General features: G+C 28.9%; 2 protein-coding genes across 2 annotated transcripts, besides 2 other annotated features; both read right to left on the bottom strand.

Annotated features, from left to right (window-relative positions):
- Nucleotides 1-110: 110 nt before the first annotated feature.
- Nucleotides 111-929, bottom strand: TVAGG3_0537230 (phage tail repeat-like family; the record flags this gene model as incomplete). The annotated part of the gene is made up of 1 exon (XM_051237778.1): nucleotides 111-929. One exon carries the CDS (start codon nucleotides 927-929, stop codon nucleotides 111-113), a length of 819 nt encoding a protein of 272 aa, XP_051095602.1.
- A 263-nt stretch (nucleotides 930-1,192) lies between these two features.
- Nucleotides 1,193-1,652: a mobile genetic element.
- A 3,501-nt stretch (nucleotides 1,653-5,153) lies between these two features.
- On the bottom strand, nucleotides 5,154-6,469 carry TVAGG3_0537210 (1-aminocyclopropane-1-carboxylate synthase protein; the record flags this gene model as incomplete). Its single annotated transcript, XM_001301424.2, has 1 exon — nucleotides 5,174-6,355. One exon carries the CDS (start codon nucleotides 6,353-6,355, stop codon nucleotides 5,174-5,176), a length of 1,182 nt encoding a protein of 393 aa, XP_001301425.1.
- A 2,014-nt stretch (nucleotides 6,470-8,483) lies between these two features.
- Nucleotides 8,484-8,549: a mobile genetic element.
- The last annotated feature ends 5,263 nt before the right edge of the window (nucleotides 8,550-13,812 follow it).

Genomic DNA, 13,812 nt, shown 5'->3' with positions numbered 1-13,812 from the left:
GTACATATACTGAACATTTGCAGGCATTGGTTCATCTTCATATTCTCTGTACTTTTCTGCCACGTCAAATAAATAAATGACACAATGGAAAAAACCTAAAACAAGTAGTCCTATTTCAAACCACATTTACTTACTAATAAAATTTCTTTGTTATGACACTTTCTCCGGTTTATAGGACCTCTCTCATATTCTATCTTGTCATATCTAAACTCATAGTCATGTATGTCCTCTAACCATCTCATAACGGTTTCCAAACCACTTTTATCGGATGTAAAGTAAAAGCATGGACAGTTATGTAAAACGTCTAAAGTTTCTAAAGAGTCTCTCAAAGTCCAGTCTACTTGGTATTGAAAATCCCATGTGTTATAGAACGGCGGGTCCACTATAAAGAAAACATTTTCCTTGTCTTTATATTTTTCATACAACTCTGTCCAATGACATCTCACAAACTCTATACCCTCAATATATTTTTCTATGTCCTCTTTGAAAACATTTGTATAGTTAAGATATAAAACTTTTGACATAAGTGTTTCAATGTCATGAACTCTTATAGAACCACTATATAATAGTCTAGCAGATATACTATCCCAGTCTATATATTCTGCTTTTTTCAAAACCTCTCTCACAATATTTTTCTTATCTAATGGTATACGTTCCATCTTACCTATAGGTATCTTTTCTTTTAACGCTTTCAATATATTGTTTGTGTCTGGTATATGTTTGAGACGGTCCATATAGTTGTCGAAGTCATTGCATATAATCTTTGAGTCTGGGAATATTGTATGGCACAAATGGGATATATAGAAACTTCCACCGAACAAATCTACAAATGTTAGACCATTCGGTAGTTTCTTAAGTTCTCTCAATATAATATCTTTACATTTACCCTTATTTCCAAAGAACGGTAACGGTGGTTTTGTAAAATTCATTTATATATAATAATAAAAATGTTTTTTCCTGAAAAGTGACAGAAAAGTGACAAAACATGAAAACATATATAATTTGTGAAAAGTGAAACATTATATAATGTTTTCGACCCAGAAGACTAACAATTTTCCGAATAAAAACTTCATTTATACTAAACATCTTCGGGAAGCCCTCCGAATAAAAACTTCATTTATACTAAACATCTTCAGGGCTAGAGGGCACGAAGTGCCTGGAAGCCCCACTACCTTTTTTTTTTTTTTTTTTTTAAAATTCATAAAACATTAAAAATCAAAAAATTAGATGAACCTTGGCAATTAAACTTTATTAAATAATAGTTGTTTATAAATTATATTATATTATCATTTAATATTATTTTGATAATGAAGATTTTATTTTGCAATAATATAAACGAAATTTTTTACCTTATGAACTTTTGATGGAAATATGCAAATTTAAAATAATAAAGAAAGCCGCGAGCGAAGCGATCGGCTTAGTTCGAAGATTTTGATTCAAATCTTTGCTGATCTGTAATTCGCGGAAGCCGCGAGCGAATCGAGCGGCTTAGGTCTAAGATTTTGATTCAAATCTTTGGTTATATTCCTTAAATTCTTTATGAAACTCGCAACAGTTCCATAAAAAATTTTAAATTCTAAACTGTCGAAATTACCGATCGGTAATCACACCCTTCACGGGTGTGTCACTTTTAGCTAAAATTACCCCTACTCTGTTTACCCCCACATGGCATGACCTTCAATTCTGGTGTTTAAGGTTGATTTTTAATTATGTTTAAGGCTAACTTTCAATGGACATAATTGCACTCTTACCTCTCTCAATTTTACTTCCCCATTACATTTTTAATATTGTCCTGAGTTCAGGATATCTGATATTGATTGGAGAAGAAGTATATATTTCCATCTTGGGCAACACATATCAGATATTTCCAAAAGACTTCAACTTGAAATCTGCTTCCATACAATTCGTCAGATATCTGTAGATATTCTTGATCTGCTTTTTTGTTCATAATCTATTAATGAGGTGCGTTTTTATACGGATTTTTTTCCATTGAAATTTCAATCATTTCCAAATATAATTCAGAGAAGGTGTAGTACAAAGGTACTCTTATGATGTATACTTGACGAAAGTGTTAATTGTCCAAAACACCTAATTTTGATGATTTTTCACAAATCTTAATAATAACTCACGTTTTTCAGCTTGAAATGAATTCATATTGCTAATTAAATCAAAGTCTGTTATGAATAAACATTTATTTTGATATTTTGATCCTTTTTATTAGCAAATTTTAGTCAATAGATTTAATTTCTATAAGGAAGGCAAGTAAGGTATTTACATCGTCTCTTCGACATGATTTTCCTGCCTTTGACAGATTTTTCCTCGCTTAGAGAAGGGTCTGTTCCGCTCACTCTAAAAATAAGAAACCGAAATTTAAGTGGAATTAACTGAGTGACTATAATGGAGAACCATATATATTACATCCAGACGTGGTTAAAGTATACGGTTATGATGTAATTCACTATAATGAGTCTATTTGGCTTAAAATCTTTCATCATAACTCAAAAGCAGGCTTTTTTAAGAATAAACAAGAGGGAAACTATTCTTTAGATAGAAACCTCTTTTCAATATTAAATGTTATCGATGAAAAGTTTAAACTAACAGACGGTACTAATAGTTATTACTCATTAATATACGAAATTCCCCAAATTCCGCAATATATTAATTTCCACCAACAATCCTACTTCACTGATACTAACCCACAAGCAGCCGGTTTTACCATTTTGAACAAAACCGGTACTTGGTCTCACTTTGGCGGCATTCATGTACTAACATCCCCGAGTAACTGGTCTTCTTTATACGTATGCGATGATACAAATCGATCATGGAATTATCCCTTGGGGGCGATTGATCCATACTATAGACCAGGTATGCCTTTTTGGGGTAAAAATGCCAGCTATGTTGATTTGTGGATTGAATTGAGCAGTTTATCAATTATGAATTATTTAGATCCAATTTTTGTTTTTTGTACTGAAAAGTTCAATTATAGACTTTCAATTCCCTTGTCGCTTCTAAATGTATTTATTTCTGATTAATTTTGAAAGAATGTTATGCAATAATTTTGAAATTAAGAGATTTAACTTGGATCTAAAGATATATTTGAGATTGCCTATAATTGTTATAATGAATCGACTTCTTTACATAACAACAAACCTTAATTCATCCTTCAAATTTATAAAGAGACTTTAAAAACATGGTAAAATATAAATAGCATGAAATTTTAGTTCATTTTCTACATACTATTGGTCATCAAACCCGTTATTTTTTATGAAAAAAAAATCATATTTTCCTTAATTATGTACTTTTTCAGGTATTTTTTGAATTAACACTCCCCTTGTTTTTTATCTGCATCTACATATAAAATATGCACAAATAAGGATTTATAATTAAAAATATTTTTAGAAATGGGTAAATAAATCGTTAAATCTTAGATCTTATTAATCATTTCTTCTTAGAATGAGATTGTGGTAATGAGAGCTGTGTATGATAGTTGGAGTATTGTTAAATTGTGCGAAATTTTGATAAGTTTCAAATACGATTAATAGAATGTTCATATGTATTATAATTTAATAATATGCGATACTAATGAATGTAAACAATCGACATTAAGTGATTGATGAAAATCGATATCAATATTTAAAACTTTCGAGGCTTTTTTGCTTGAAAGCAATTGTCTTTGACCCATGGAATGAATCTATCCTTGGTGAATTTCTCCAAATTTTTTCTGTTTTTGAAAATTCCTTTGTAATTTTCTAGAAAATGAAAACGTTTTTTTCAATTCTTGATTTTTTTTGGAAAAATGAGGTTAAAAATTTTGAAAATTTAAAATTTATCGAGGAACAAAGCATTTTTGTTGTGTTATAAATCGCCGAAGCAATTTTATTTTTGTTATTCTATAATTTTTCTACTAAAATATGTCAATTATACAGTAGAATTAAATAATTATTTTTCAATGATATATAAAAGAAGCATATTTTCCAAAATTTTAAATTAGTCATAGTTTGTTATCAAATACAGTATATAATTCTATATAGATAACTAGCTACTATTAATTATATAAAAATATTTCTTGTTCAAACTAAGGATTTGCTTCACATTTTTAGAAACCATAGTAAACATCTAGAAAATAATAAATAAAATCATGATTTTATTAACAAGTAAGTTCAAGATATATATTGTGATTTGCATTTCGATAATAAATCTGAATAAAATGTGTATAAAACTCGCTCATTTAGACTTCTCATTATAATCATGTTATCAGTTAGTGACTATTGCTACAGAACAAGTAACATTAGATCTGTATCTCATAATCAAACGGAAGTTAAGCTAAGACATTTGTGATTTTATAACCTGATAGTATGTATAAAACTATATCAGAATGACTAGTCAATCTGTTGTTTCAATATCGTTTTAAATTTATTATGCCAAAATAGTACTTTGGTTATCATTGGTAATACGTGAGGTTGCTACTGTTGTAATATTTCGAAAAAATAAAGGTATCAACTTAAATGGAAGATATGATGTGTTGAACATCGAATAATTGGATTTTGGCAATATTAATATTCTTTGATCCCTAGTATATCATTGTTTTATACGAATAACATGGATCGATTCCGTTTCGATGATCAGATAAAGCAGAAACAATATACTCAGGTGCCACTTTTTTAGTCTAAAATATTCATTCAAAAGGGTATTTCTCCCCCTTCATTAGCATAAAGTGTTTTTCTTTTATGCTATCTAAAAGCCGTTGGAGCTGATACAAGATACCAAAGATATTTAATAACAATTTCAAACAATGGACATATAAAAGTTATTGTTTTCATCCATCATAAGCAATAAATCATTTGCTCCCAGCTGTTATTCTGAGAATTAATACAAAATCAAACAGACAGAAACGTATTGCATAAAATTTCAATAACAATTACCTTATTTCTTTTCGTTTTGTTGTTCATCCACGATTTATAGTACTATTCATAAAAGGTAAAATGTTTATAGTGCGTAATTAAACGATACTTTACCAATTCCATATACAGAGCCCTTATATAATATAAATTTCTCCTGTATAATTTTATATTTTTCCACAGGTTACAAAAATATAACTTTTATAATAATATGAATTGAGGTCTTTTGAGAAGCTAAATTGAAAATCAGTAAAGTTAATAGAAAGACTAAGTTTTTAAAAATATAAAGAATTTTCTGCGCGAATTGTTTTGACGCCCTTGATCAAAGCAGCAATGCCATTGCGAAGCTTCTGCTCGTCGACAGAGAAGCAAAGTCTGTACCAACCTGGAATTGGATATCTGAAACCATTTGCTCCAGGAAGGATATGGACGTTGAATCTTTCAATGAGATCCAACCAAATCTTCTTTTCTTCTTCCTTATTATGGGCAATGTCTGTCAGATCAATCATGATAAACAAGGAACCATCGCAATGATTGAATTTAATTCCGCCTTCTTGCAATAATGTTTCTGCAACTCCGATATTATGAGAGAGTCCTTTCCTTGATTCTACAATGAGTTTATCTCTAAGCTCGTGGTTACAGTAGATTGTTTCAAGGAGCTGGCGAGTATCACTTCCCATTGAGTAGCAGCCCATACAGAGCTTAACAGTTTCAAACACATCTTTGTTTTCAGTGTAGAAGATTCCAATATGGAAGCCAGCCATGCCCCAGTCTTTGGAAATGCCGTAAAGATGATGTGTTCTTGTCAAATCAACATCTGGATGGGCCATAATTGAGGTGAATTCTCCCTTGCGGATGGTTAATGCGTAAATGTCATCTAAAAGGATATGAAGGTTAGGATTCTGATAAGCCCATTTAAGAATCTTATCTTGATTAGGGATAATGTCTCCAATAGGATTGCCTGGGTTTGTCAGAATAAGGATCCTGGCATTTTCAGGTGGTTTCTCTGGGAGATTATCAAGATCAATGTATTCAAATGAGCAGCCGCAAGGATACATGTCTGGCTCGAAACATCCAAAGCAAGGCTTTGGAATAAGAACAAGGTCGCCTTTCTGAGCCAGGGCAAATCCAACTCTCTCAAGAAGATGAGCAATTCCACTTCCAAATAAGATCTGATTGGAATTGACATTCTTCATGCCCATGTGGTCGACATAAAGCTGTGCAATGGCTTGTCTGAGCTTTTGAGTGTTGCAAGCAGAGCAATAAGAGAGATCACATGTCTTAAACTCTGGTCTGCTCTGTAATAAAGGTAAAAGAAGATGGTCGATCATGTGATTTTCGGCAGTGCCAAGGTTGATGACTTGATTATTGGCAGCACACTTGCAGAGGCCAATCTGGAGCTCACTTTGTGGCTTCTTGAGTAGATGCTCGACATAAGTTGTTCTCCTGAGAGTCATGTGTCGACTTTGTTTAATTTTGAATCAGCTCTCATTTAATTTGTGACAAAATTGAATTTTCTGTACTTAACACTATCGTATTATTATCCATAATTACAAACATATGGATTTGTCATGATAAACACAAATGTTTTATTGTTTCCAATTTTTCAGCAGTAAAAATTATTCTGAAAAATTGAAATCGCAACACAACGATGAAAAAAGTCTGAATCAGGTAAAATGATCTTAACCCGGACACAAATACATCGATATGAACAAAATTTTCAATGTTTTCATCTTTCTAACATATAATATATTAAATGGACTATTTAAAATATTATATTTTAATTTCATAAACAGTTGAGATTAAGAGTTTATTGAAATATAATTAATTCAAAAAAATTTATTTGATAATTCTATCCAAAAATTGTATACTATAATAGTTATCATATTTTTGAATTAATAAATGATCCGTTATTTCTGAAATTTTGAATCATTATGAAAAAGCATTATCAAAATGAAATCTAGTAATATGATAAAAACACATGTTGAGTATTTTAACAACTTTTTTTGCAACCTTTTCAAATATTTTTTTCCAACAGTTTTATAACTGTATTCTTCCTATAATTTACAACATGCTTGTATAATTTTCAATTGAAAATAAAATAATGGTTCATGACTTCATTTTTTCCATTTCTTGATTTTCTTTTCATTATCATCTACCCAATATTCTGCAACATCTCCTTAAATAATTTTCTCTTTTTTGCTGATCGCGTTTGTAAAAATTTCTTTTTAATTGACTTCTTTCAATAAAAAATATGCAGTATTATCTATTTCACATTTTATATCAATTTTATCAAATTATCCATCAGTTTGGATGAGAAATTTATTGTCAGATTTGAATTTTGTATCGCATCAATTTTATGTACTATCTGATTTAGGAATATGTAAAGTGGAAAAATATCTTAGATTAACATATTACAGTATCTTTAGATCATAATATTGTGTTATCCTTATTTTTTTTTGTATAAATTGTAATTAGATTTCTTTTTCATATCCGATTATGAAGACTAAAACTTACCGAAATAATTCGTAACAAAGTATTTTAAAGAATATATGAACGGAACACATGCAAGTATAAACAGAAATCGCTACACAACTTTATCCGAAATTACTCATTTCTTTCAAATAAAAACTATGAAATCCATTCATCACCTCTATTTATTCTACATGAATCAATGAATTGACTATCATTCCCATCTCTATTAATAGTGTTTTCGATGTGAAATGTTAGAAAACTGGATGAAAACCTTCAAAATTCGGAATAAAAAAATCTGCAAAAAGATCATTTTTTTTGTGATTGCATCATTGCTAGAACATAGATTTGTTATTTCTCTAACTAAGTCTTGTTTATTGATTTCTCCTACATCAGCAACAGCTTCGAAACATTTCGTCAAATGAAGCCACTGACCTCATCACTCATCATTTAATAAATAGGCAGTGTTTCAAACATTTTCTCATTTATTTTGATAACACAGCATTTGGAATCATTGTTTTCTAAAAGACTGAAACCTCGAGATATGCTTTTAAACAATTTTAATCTTTAATTATTACTTGAAAAGTTTGATTTTAAATATAAGTTCATTTTGAACTTGTCTTTGAGTCTGATTGATATACAAAAGTATTTTCCTTCTTCACTAAGCACAATAATATCATATATTCGGTGATAAAACAAAAATGTCACATAGTTTTTCTCATTGCTGCATATTATAAAGCAGTTTTTTCTTTCCCAAATGACCAAGATAAAAGCACGTTATAAAGGTACATGAACATGGATTAAACAAATAAAATATGATATATATGAGAAGGCAAAGATGTTCATATAACAGTTCGCAATCATCGGATAGAATCTAAAGAATTAATTATTAATAGCGAATGTTGATTATAATTCTGTGCATATTATTTTTCTCATAAACTTAATACCCTGTGGTTCATATATTATCTTATTACAAATGATTTGCAACAATAGATTATTGCAATTTCATAATTATGGTCTTCAAACCGCTTAAGTAATACAAATTTTATGATATATCATTTAAAATTTTGAATTAGAAACCTAAATAATGATAAAACGAAAAAATGTCGACTCAAAGGTACATTCACTATTTGTGACAAAATTTTAAATTTTCATGGGTTGTAAATCTTATAATAACTACCCTATAATTTTATGAATATGGCACTTTTCGTCGATTTTCAAAGAATTAAATCGCTTCTATCTCAATAACTAATAAACATATAAGATTTTTGAAAGTATATATATAGTGTACTACATCTCAAGATATTATTAATATGTATTAGAAAGAATAATATATTGGATTTTGATATCACAAAATGACTTTTCAATTTATTGTAGTTCCTCACAGAGTTGAGATTCTACAAAATTCTTTGCAGATAATTTATGAAGGGATGATAGACTAACGAACTATAGATACATGAATTGAAAATAAAAAAATCGATTAAATATGAACCTTCATAAACCGTTTAAGAAACTTAAAAACTATTCTTTATTGTTTATTTTGGACGAAGTTTAATATGATTGTGGTTTTATTGGACAATAATCGAGTAACGGAAAAATATAACATTTATCTATAAAGTGAAAATTTAGAGGTATATTTCGTAAGATATTTCCTCTCTGATTACAAGAACTATTGTGAGCTATCAATCTAATGAAAGAGAGCAGATTTGGCCGTAATGAAAATGCAATACTTCGAAAATCAATGCAAAAAAGATTAATTTGTTAGAAACAATCGACTATGACACTGAATTCTAAGAGCAAACGTTTACATTAGGATATTTTGATCATTTCCAAATATTGCAAAATTGCATTTAAACAAGTTAAGGAGAATACTATATTAACCGTGTTGTAAGGAAATATAACAATTTTAAAGATTTTGCGACAGAATTTGAAAAAATATGAAAATCAGATATATAAAAATTGAATAAAATAACATTATGATGGAATATAAGTAGATGAGCTATTAATGCTGCTATGATTTAAAATTGAGTAGTAATGAAATAGAATTTCGATTAAAAAAATTAATGTAATCGTATGAAAGCTTTGATCCAAATAATTAATATTCGCAAATATTTTAACCTACTAATAAAATTCTGATTATATTAAGATATTTTAAAAATGAGATTCCAAATTGAATGGTGATGGAGATGAAAATTTTTAAAAATATAAATAAGAGGATAAATTGATTGAGATATTAACTAGTAAATATTTGAAAAAGTAAATTATTTGAAATCCTTTAAAAATGTTACGGATAAAAACTATATAAATAAAATGACTGGTGTGGTTGGTTAGCTTAATGTGTAATATCAAAAAGAATTAATGTGTGTTGTGAAGTGAGCAACTTTGAGAAGAATCATTTGTGATTCTTGTCAAAGTTGAATCAAAGACAACAATTGATAGACAATTGTTGTCTTTGTGTACAACATTCACTTGAATTATAAACAATAACAAGTGTTTGTTGTTCACTGAGCAACTTTGAGAAGAATCATTTGTGATTCTTGTCAAAGTTGAATCAAAGACAACAATTGATAGACAATTGTTGTCTTTGTGTACAACATTCACTTGAATTATAAACAATAACAAGTGTTTGTTGTTCACTGAGCAACTTTGAGAAGAATCATTTGTGATTCTTGTCAAAGTTGAATCAAAGACAACAATTGATAGACAATTGTTGTCTTTGTGTACAACATTCACTTGAATTATAAACAATAACAAGTGTTTGTTGTTCACTGAGCAACTTTGAGAAGAATCATTTGTGATTCTTGTCAAAGTTGAATCAAAGACAACAATTGATAGACAATTGTTGTCTTTGTGTACAACATTCACTTGAATTATAAACAATAACAAGTGTTTGTTGTTCACTGAGCAACTTTGAGAAGAATCATTTGTGATTCTTGTCAAAGTTGAATCAAAGACAACAATTGATAGACAATTGTTGTCTTTGTGTACAACATTCACTTGAATTATAAACAATAACAAGTGTTTGTTGTTCACTGAGCAACTTTGAGAAGAATCATTTGTGATTCTTGTCAAAGTTGAATCAAAGACAACAATTGATAGACAATTGTTGTCTTTGTGTACAACATTCACTTGAATTATAAACAATAACAAGTGTTTGTTGTTCACTGAGCAACTTTGAGAAGAATCATTTGTGATTCTTGTCAAAGTTGAATCAAAGACAACAATTGATAGACAATTGTTGTCTTTGTGTACAACATTCACTTGAATTATAAACAATAACAAGTGTTTGTTGTTCACTGAGCAACTTTGAGAAGAATCATTTGTGATTCTTGTCAAAGTTGAATCAAAGACAACAATTGATAGACAATTGTTGTCTTTGTGTACAACATTCACTTGAATTATAAACAATAACAAGTGTTTGTTGTTCACTGAGCAACTTTGAGAAGAATCATTTGTGATTCTTGTCAAAGTTGAATCAAATTTTTATTTATTTCATGTATTTCTTTTTTAATATCGATATTCCTATTATTATTCTAGCGTTTATTAATAAACATATTTCTTGCAAAACCTTAAAAATAAAATTTTGGATTCTTCCTTCTCATATACTGTACCCTTAGTTCTTTATTTTTAAAAATCTTATTTGGCGGTTACTCTCAATTTTCTCAATTTTCTGAGCAATGAATTTACTTTTTTATATCAAATTTTAATGATTATCAAATCTTATAAACAAGATGTTGAAAATATTGATATTGGTGATTGTGTCTCCAAGATACCATTTCCTGTTGACAAAATAGATGCATTTGACGAAAATATCCTTGTTTTTACCCGGATTGTTATTTATTACGACTTTAAAATTTTAGCATTAGAATCCGATGATACATATCTATGTTATTTTCAATGGCAAAACAAATCAACACATAATAAACAAAAGAAAATAGGTACATTATTGTATTCTTTAATGAATAACGAAATTTCACTAGTAGACTTTATAATGCAAGATCAACAGTTCTCTCTTAACCGTTACATATGGTGGTGTCTAGACCAAAGCGTTCCAGAATTCTTCAATCAGATACTTTTCATTGTTTTTACGCATTTCGATCAAGATTTTATCTTTTATAGCGGTCTTTTTTCAAATATTATTGATAATTATAATGATTACAATTCTAGCAAGAAAAATTTTTTCGTTCAGATAATTTGCTATTGTATCTTAAATTTCGAATTTTCACAGAACGATCAACAAATAATGTACCACTTTTTATTGGAGGAAGGACTACTTGAATCATTTAATAATAACAGTCTAAGATTTAAAATTGATTTATTGTTGGCTCTTGAAAAATGCTATTGCATATTCGGAAAGTATGATTTTATGCATGACAAAATTGAATTAATAGATTTATCATATGAGAGCCAATTATTCGAAGAAAATTGCCCAAATTTCTTAGAATACTTGATTGAATTAACAGATGAGGATGGTTCATAGAAGTTTATATGAGGATTTACTTTGAATAAATATAATTTTAATGAATTAAAAATTAATTTTATATATTTGGCTATTGTTATTATTTTTAGAGTATATGAGTTGGGGCAAAGTGAAACAAATTTTGACATAAAAGAAAGTCTTTGAAGAGAGTTAAAGAGAAATTTTTAAAAGATTAAAAAAATAGCATATATAAAATTTAAGGATTTGATATGGTAAGGAGATATTATTTGTGACTGTCTCACAGAATGAGACGTTTCTCTACAATCTTCTTATTCCACATTAATTTTCTTCTCAAATCAAGTTTTTATAGTATACTAATTTTTATTATGAATATACTATAGAGGCATTACATACAAACACACCTATTCATCACAAAAATTCACCTAATCTTCCAATCTGTATGTTTTATCAATTGTTATCATTTCATATAATAACAATTTATATGTTTGACTAATCTAATTTAATGTTTTCATATTAAATACTTAATCACCCAAAAATTATATTATCAAATTTTTATGATTATTAAATTCCAGATTATATTGCTTATTTTGCAAGCTAACTATAATATAGTGTGATAGCCTTATTGAACTTTGATCAAATACTCCTTCGTCCGTTAAAAATTAAGATGCGTTTAAAAAATCGGAAAAAAATTCTTTTGTTTTATTTTTAATTTTTCAACCGATAAAACTTTTTAGAAAAACTCCAAATTCCAAGAAATGCTTAGATTCAATATGAAGAACATATTCATACAGTCATTTCGTTTCAAATTTCAATTTTCAAATCGAACAAAGCTGCAAATTTGAATACTTTACAAAATTTTGAAACGTCTTTTCCCGAATGAATATTGAGTTTCAAGCCGGACAAGCTATAGCAAAACTGATCCTTATGCCCACTCTATCATTTTGGTTTTTTTTGCAAAACGTGGGTAAAATCTGTGTAAATGCTCAGATACATGTGGCCAATAATATTTGAATACTGACAGGTCCGGATATTAGGTTTAAATAGCTGATTTAATTCGAAATATGAAAAAAGATGAAATCTCAATGTAATATAGTAAATTAAGAATCAGTATGAATGGTTATATGATTTTGATAAAAGAAAACTGAATGAAATAGAACAAAATTTGAATCTCAGAATTTAAAAGTAAATAGAGAAGAAAAAGTGGCTTTAGGGGTTTTATGATAGGTTATTGTCGGGTATTAGAAGTGAACGTGTTGAAAAGAGATATTTAATTAATATGAGACAAAATTAAAACACGAAAAGTGCATAATGCACTCTTGTCGGTCGAAGTTCCGCAATCGTATTCTAATTGCGGAAGATTGTCTCATTCTGGAAGACATTGTCTATGCAAGTCTCCCAGAATGACACATTCATACACAATCTTCTTCTGATTGTGTATCTTTTGTCAACAAAGTGCAACAGTGCACTGTTATTGTGTGCTATGTGTCATTGTGGGAGACATTGTCTATGCAAGTCTCCCAGAATGACACATTCATACACAATCTTCTTCTGATTGTGTATCTTTTGTCAACAAAGTGCAACAGTGCACTGTTATTGTGTGCTATGTGTCATTCTGGGAGACATTGTCTATGCAAGTCTCCCAGAATGACACATTCATACACAATCTTCTTCTGATTGTGTATCTTTTGTCAACAAAGTGCAACAGTGCACTGTTATTGTGTGCTATGTGTCATTGTGGGAGACATTGTCTATGCAAGTCTCCCAGAATGACACATTCATACACAATCTTCAATTCTTGTTTTAATTTTGTCTCATATTAACTGAATATCTCTCTTCAACATATTTACTTCTAATACCCGACAATAACCTATCATAAAACCCCTAAAGCCACTTTTTCTTCTCTATTTACTTTTAAATTCTAAGATTCAAATTTTGTTCTATTTCATTCAGTTTTCTTTTATCAAAATCATATAACCATTCATACTGATTCTTAATTTACTA

Source organism: Trichomonas vaginalis, chromosome II (genome assembly GCF_026262505.1).
Source record: "Trichomonas vaginalis G3 chromosome II, whole genome shotgun sequence".
NCBI lineage: Eukaryota > Parabasalia > Trichomonadida > Trichomonadidae > Trichomonas > Trichomonas vaginalis.
The sequence above is the reverse complement of the archived record's forward strand: the minus strand, read 5'-3'. Positions and strand labels throughout refer to the sequence as shown.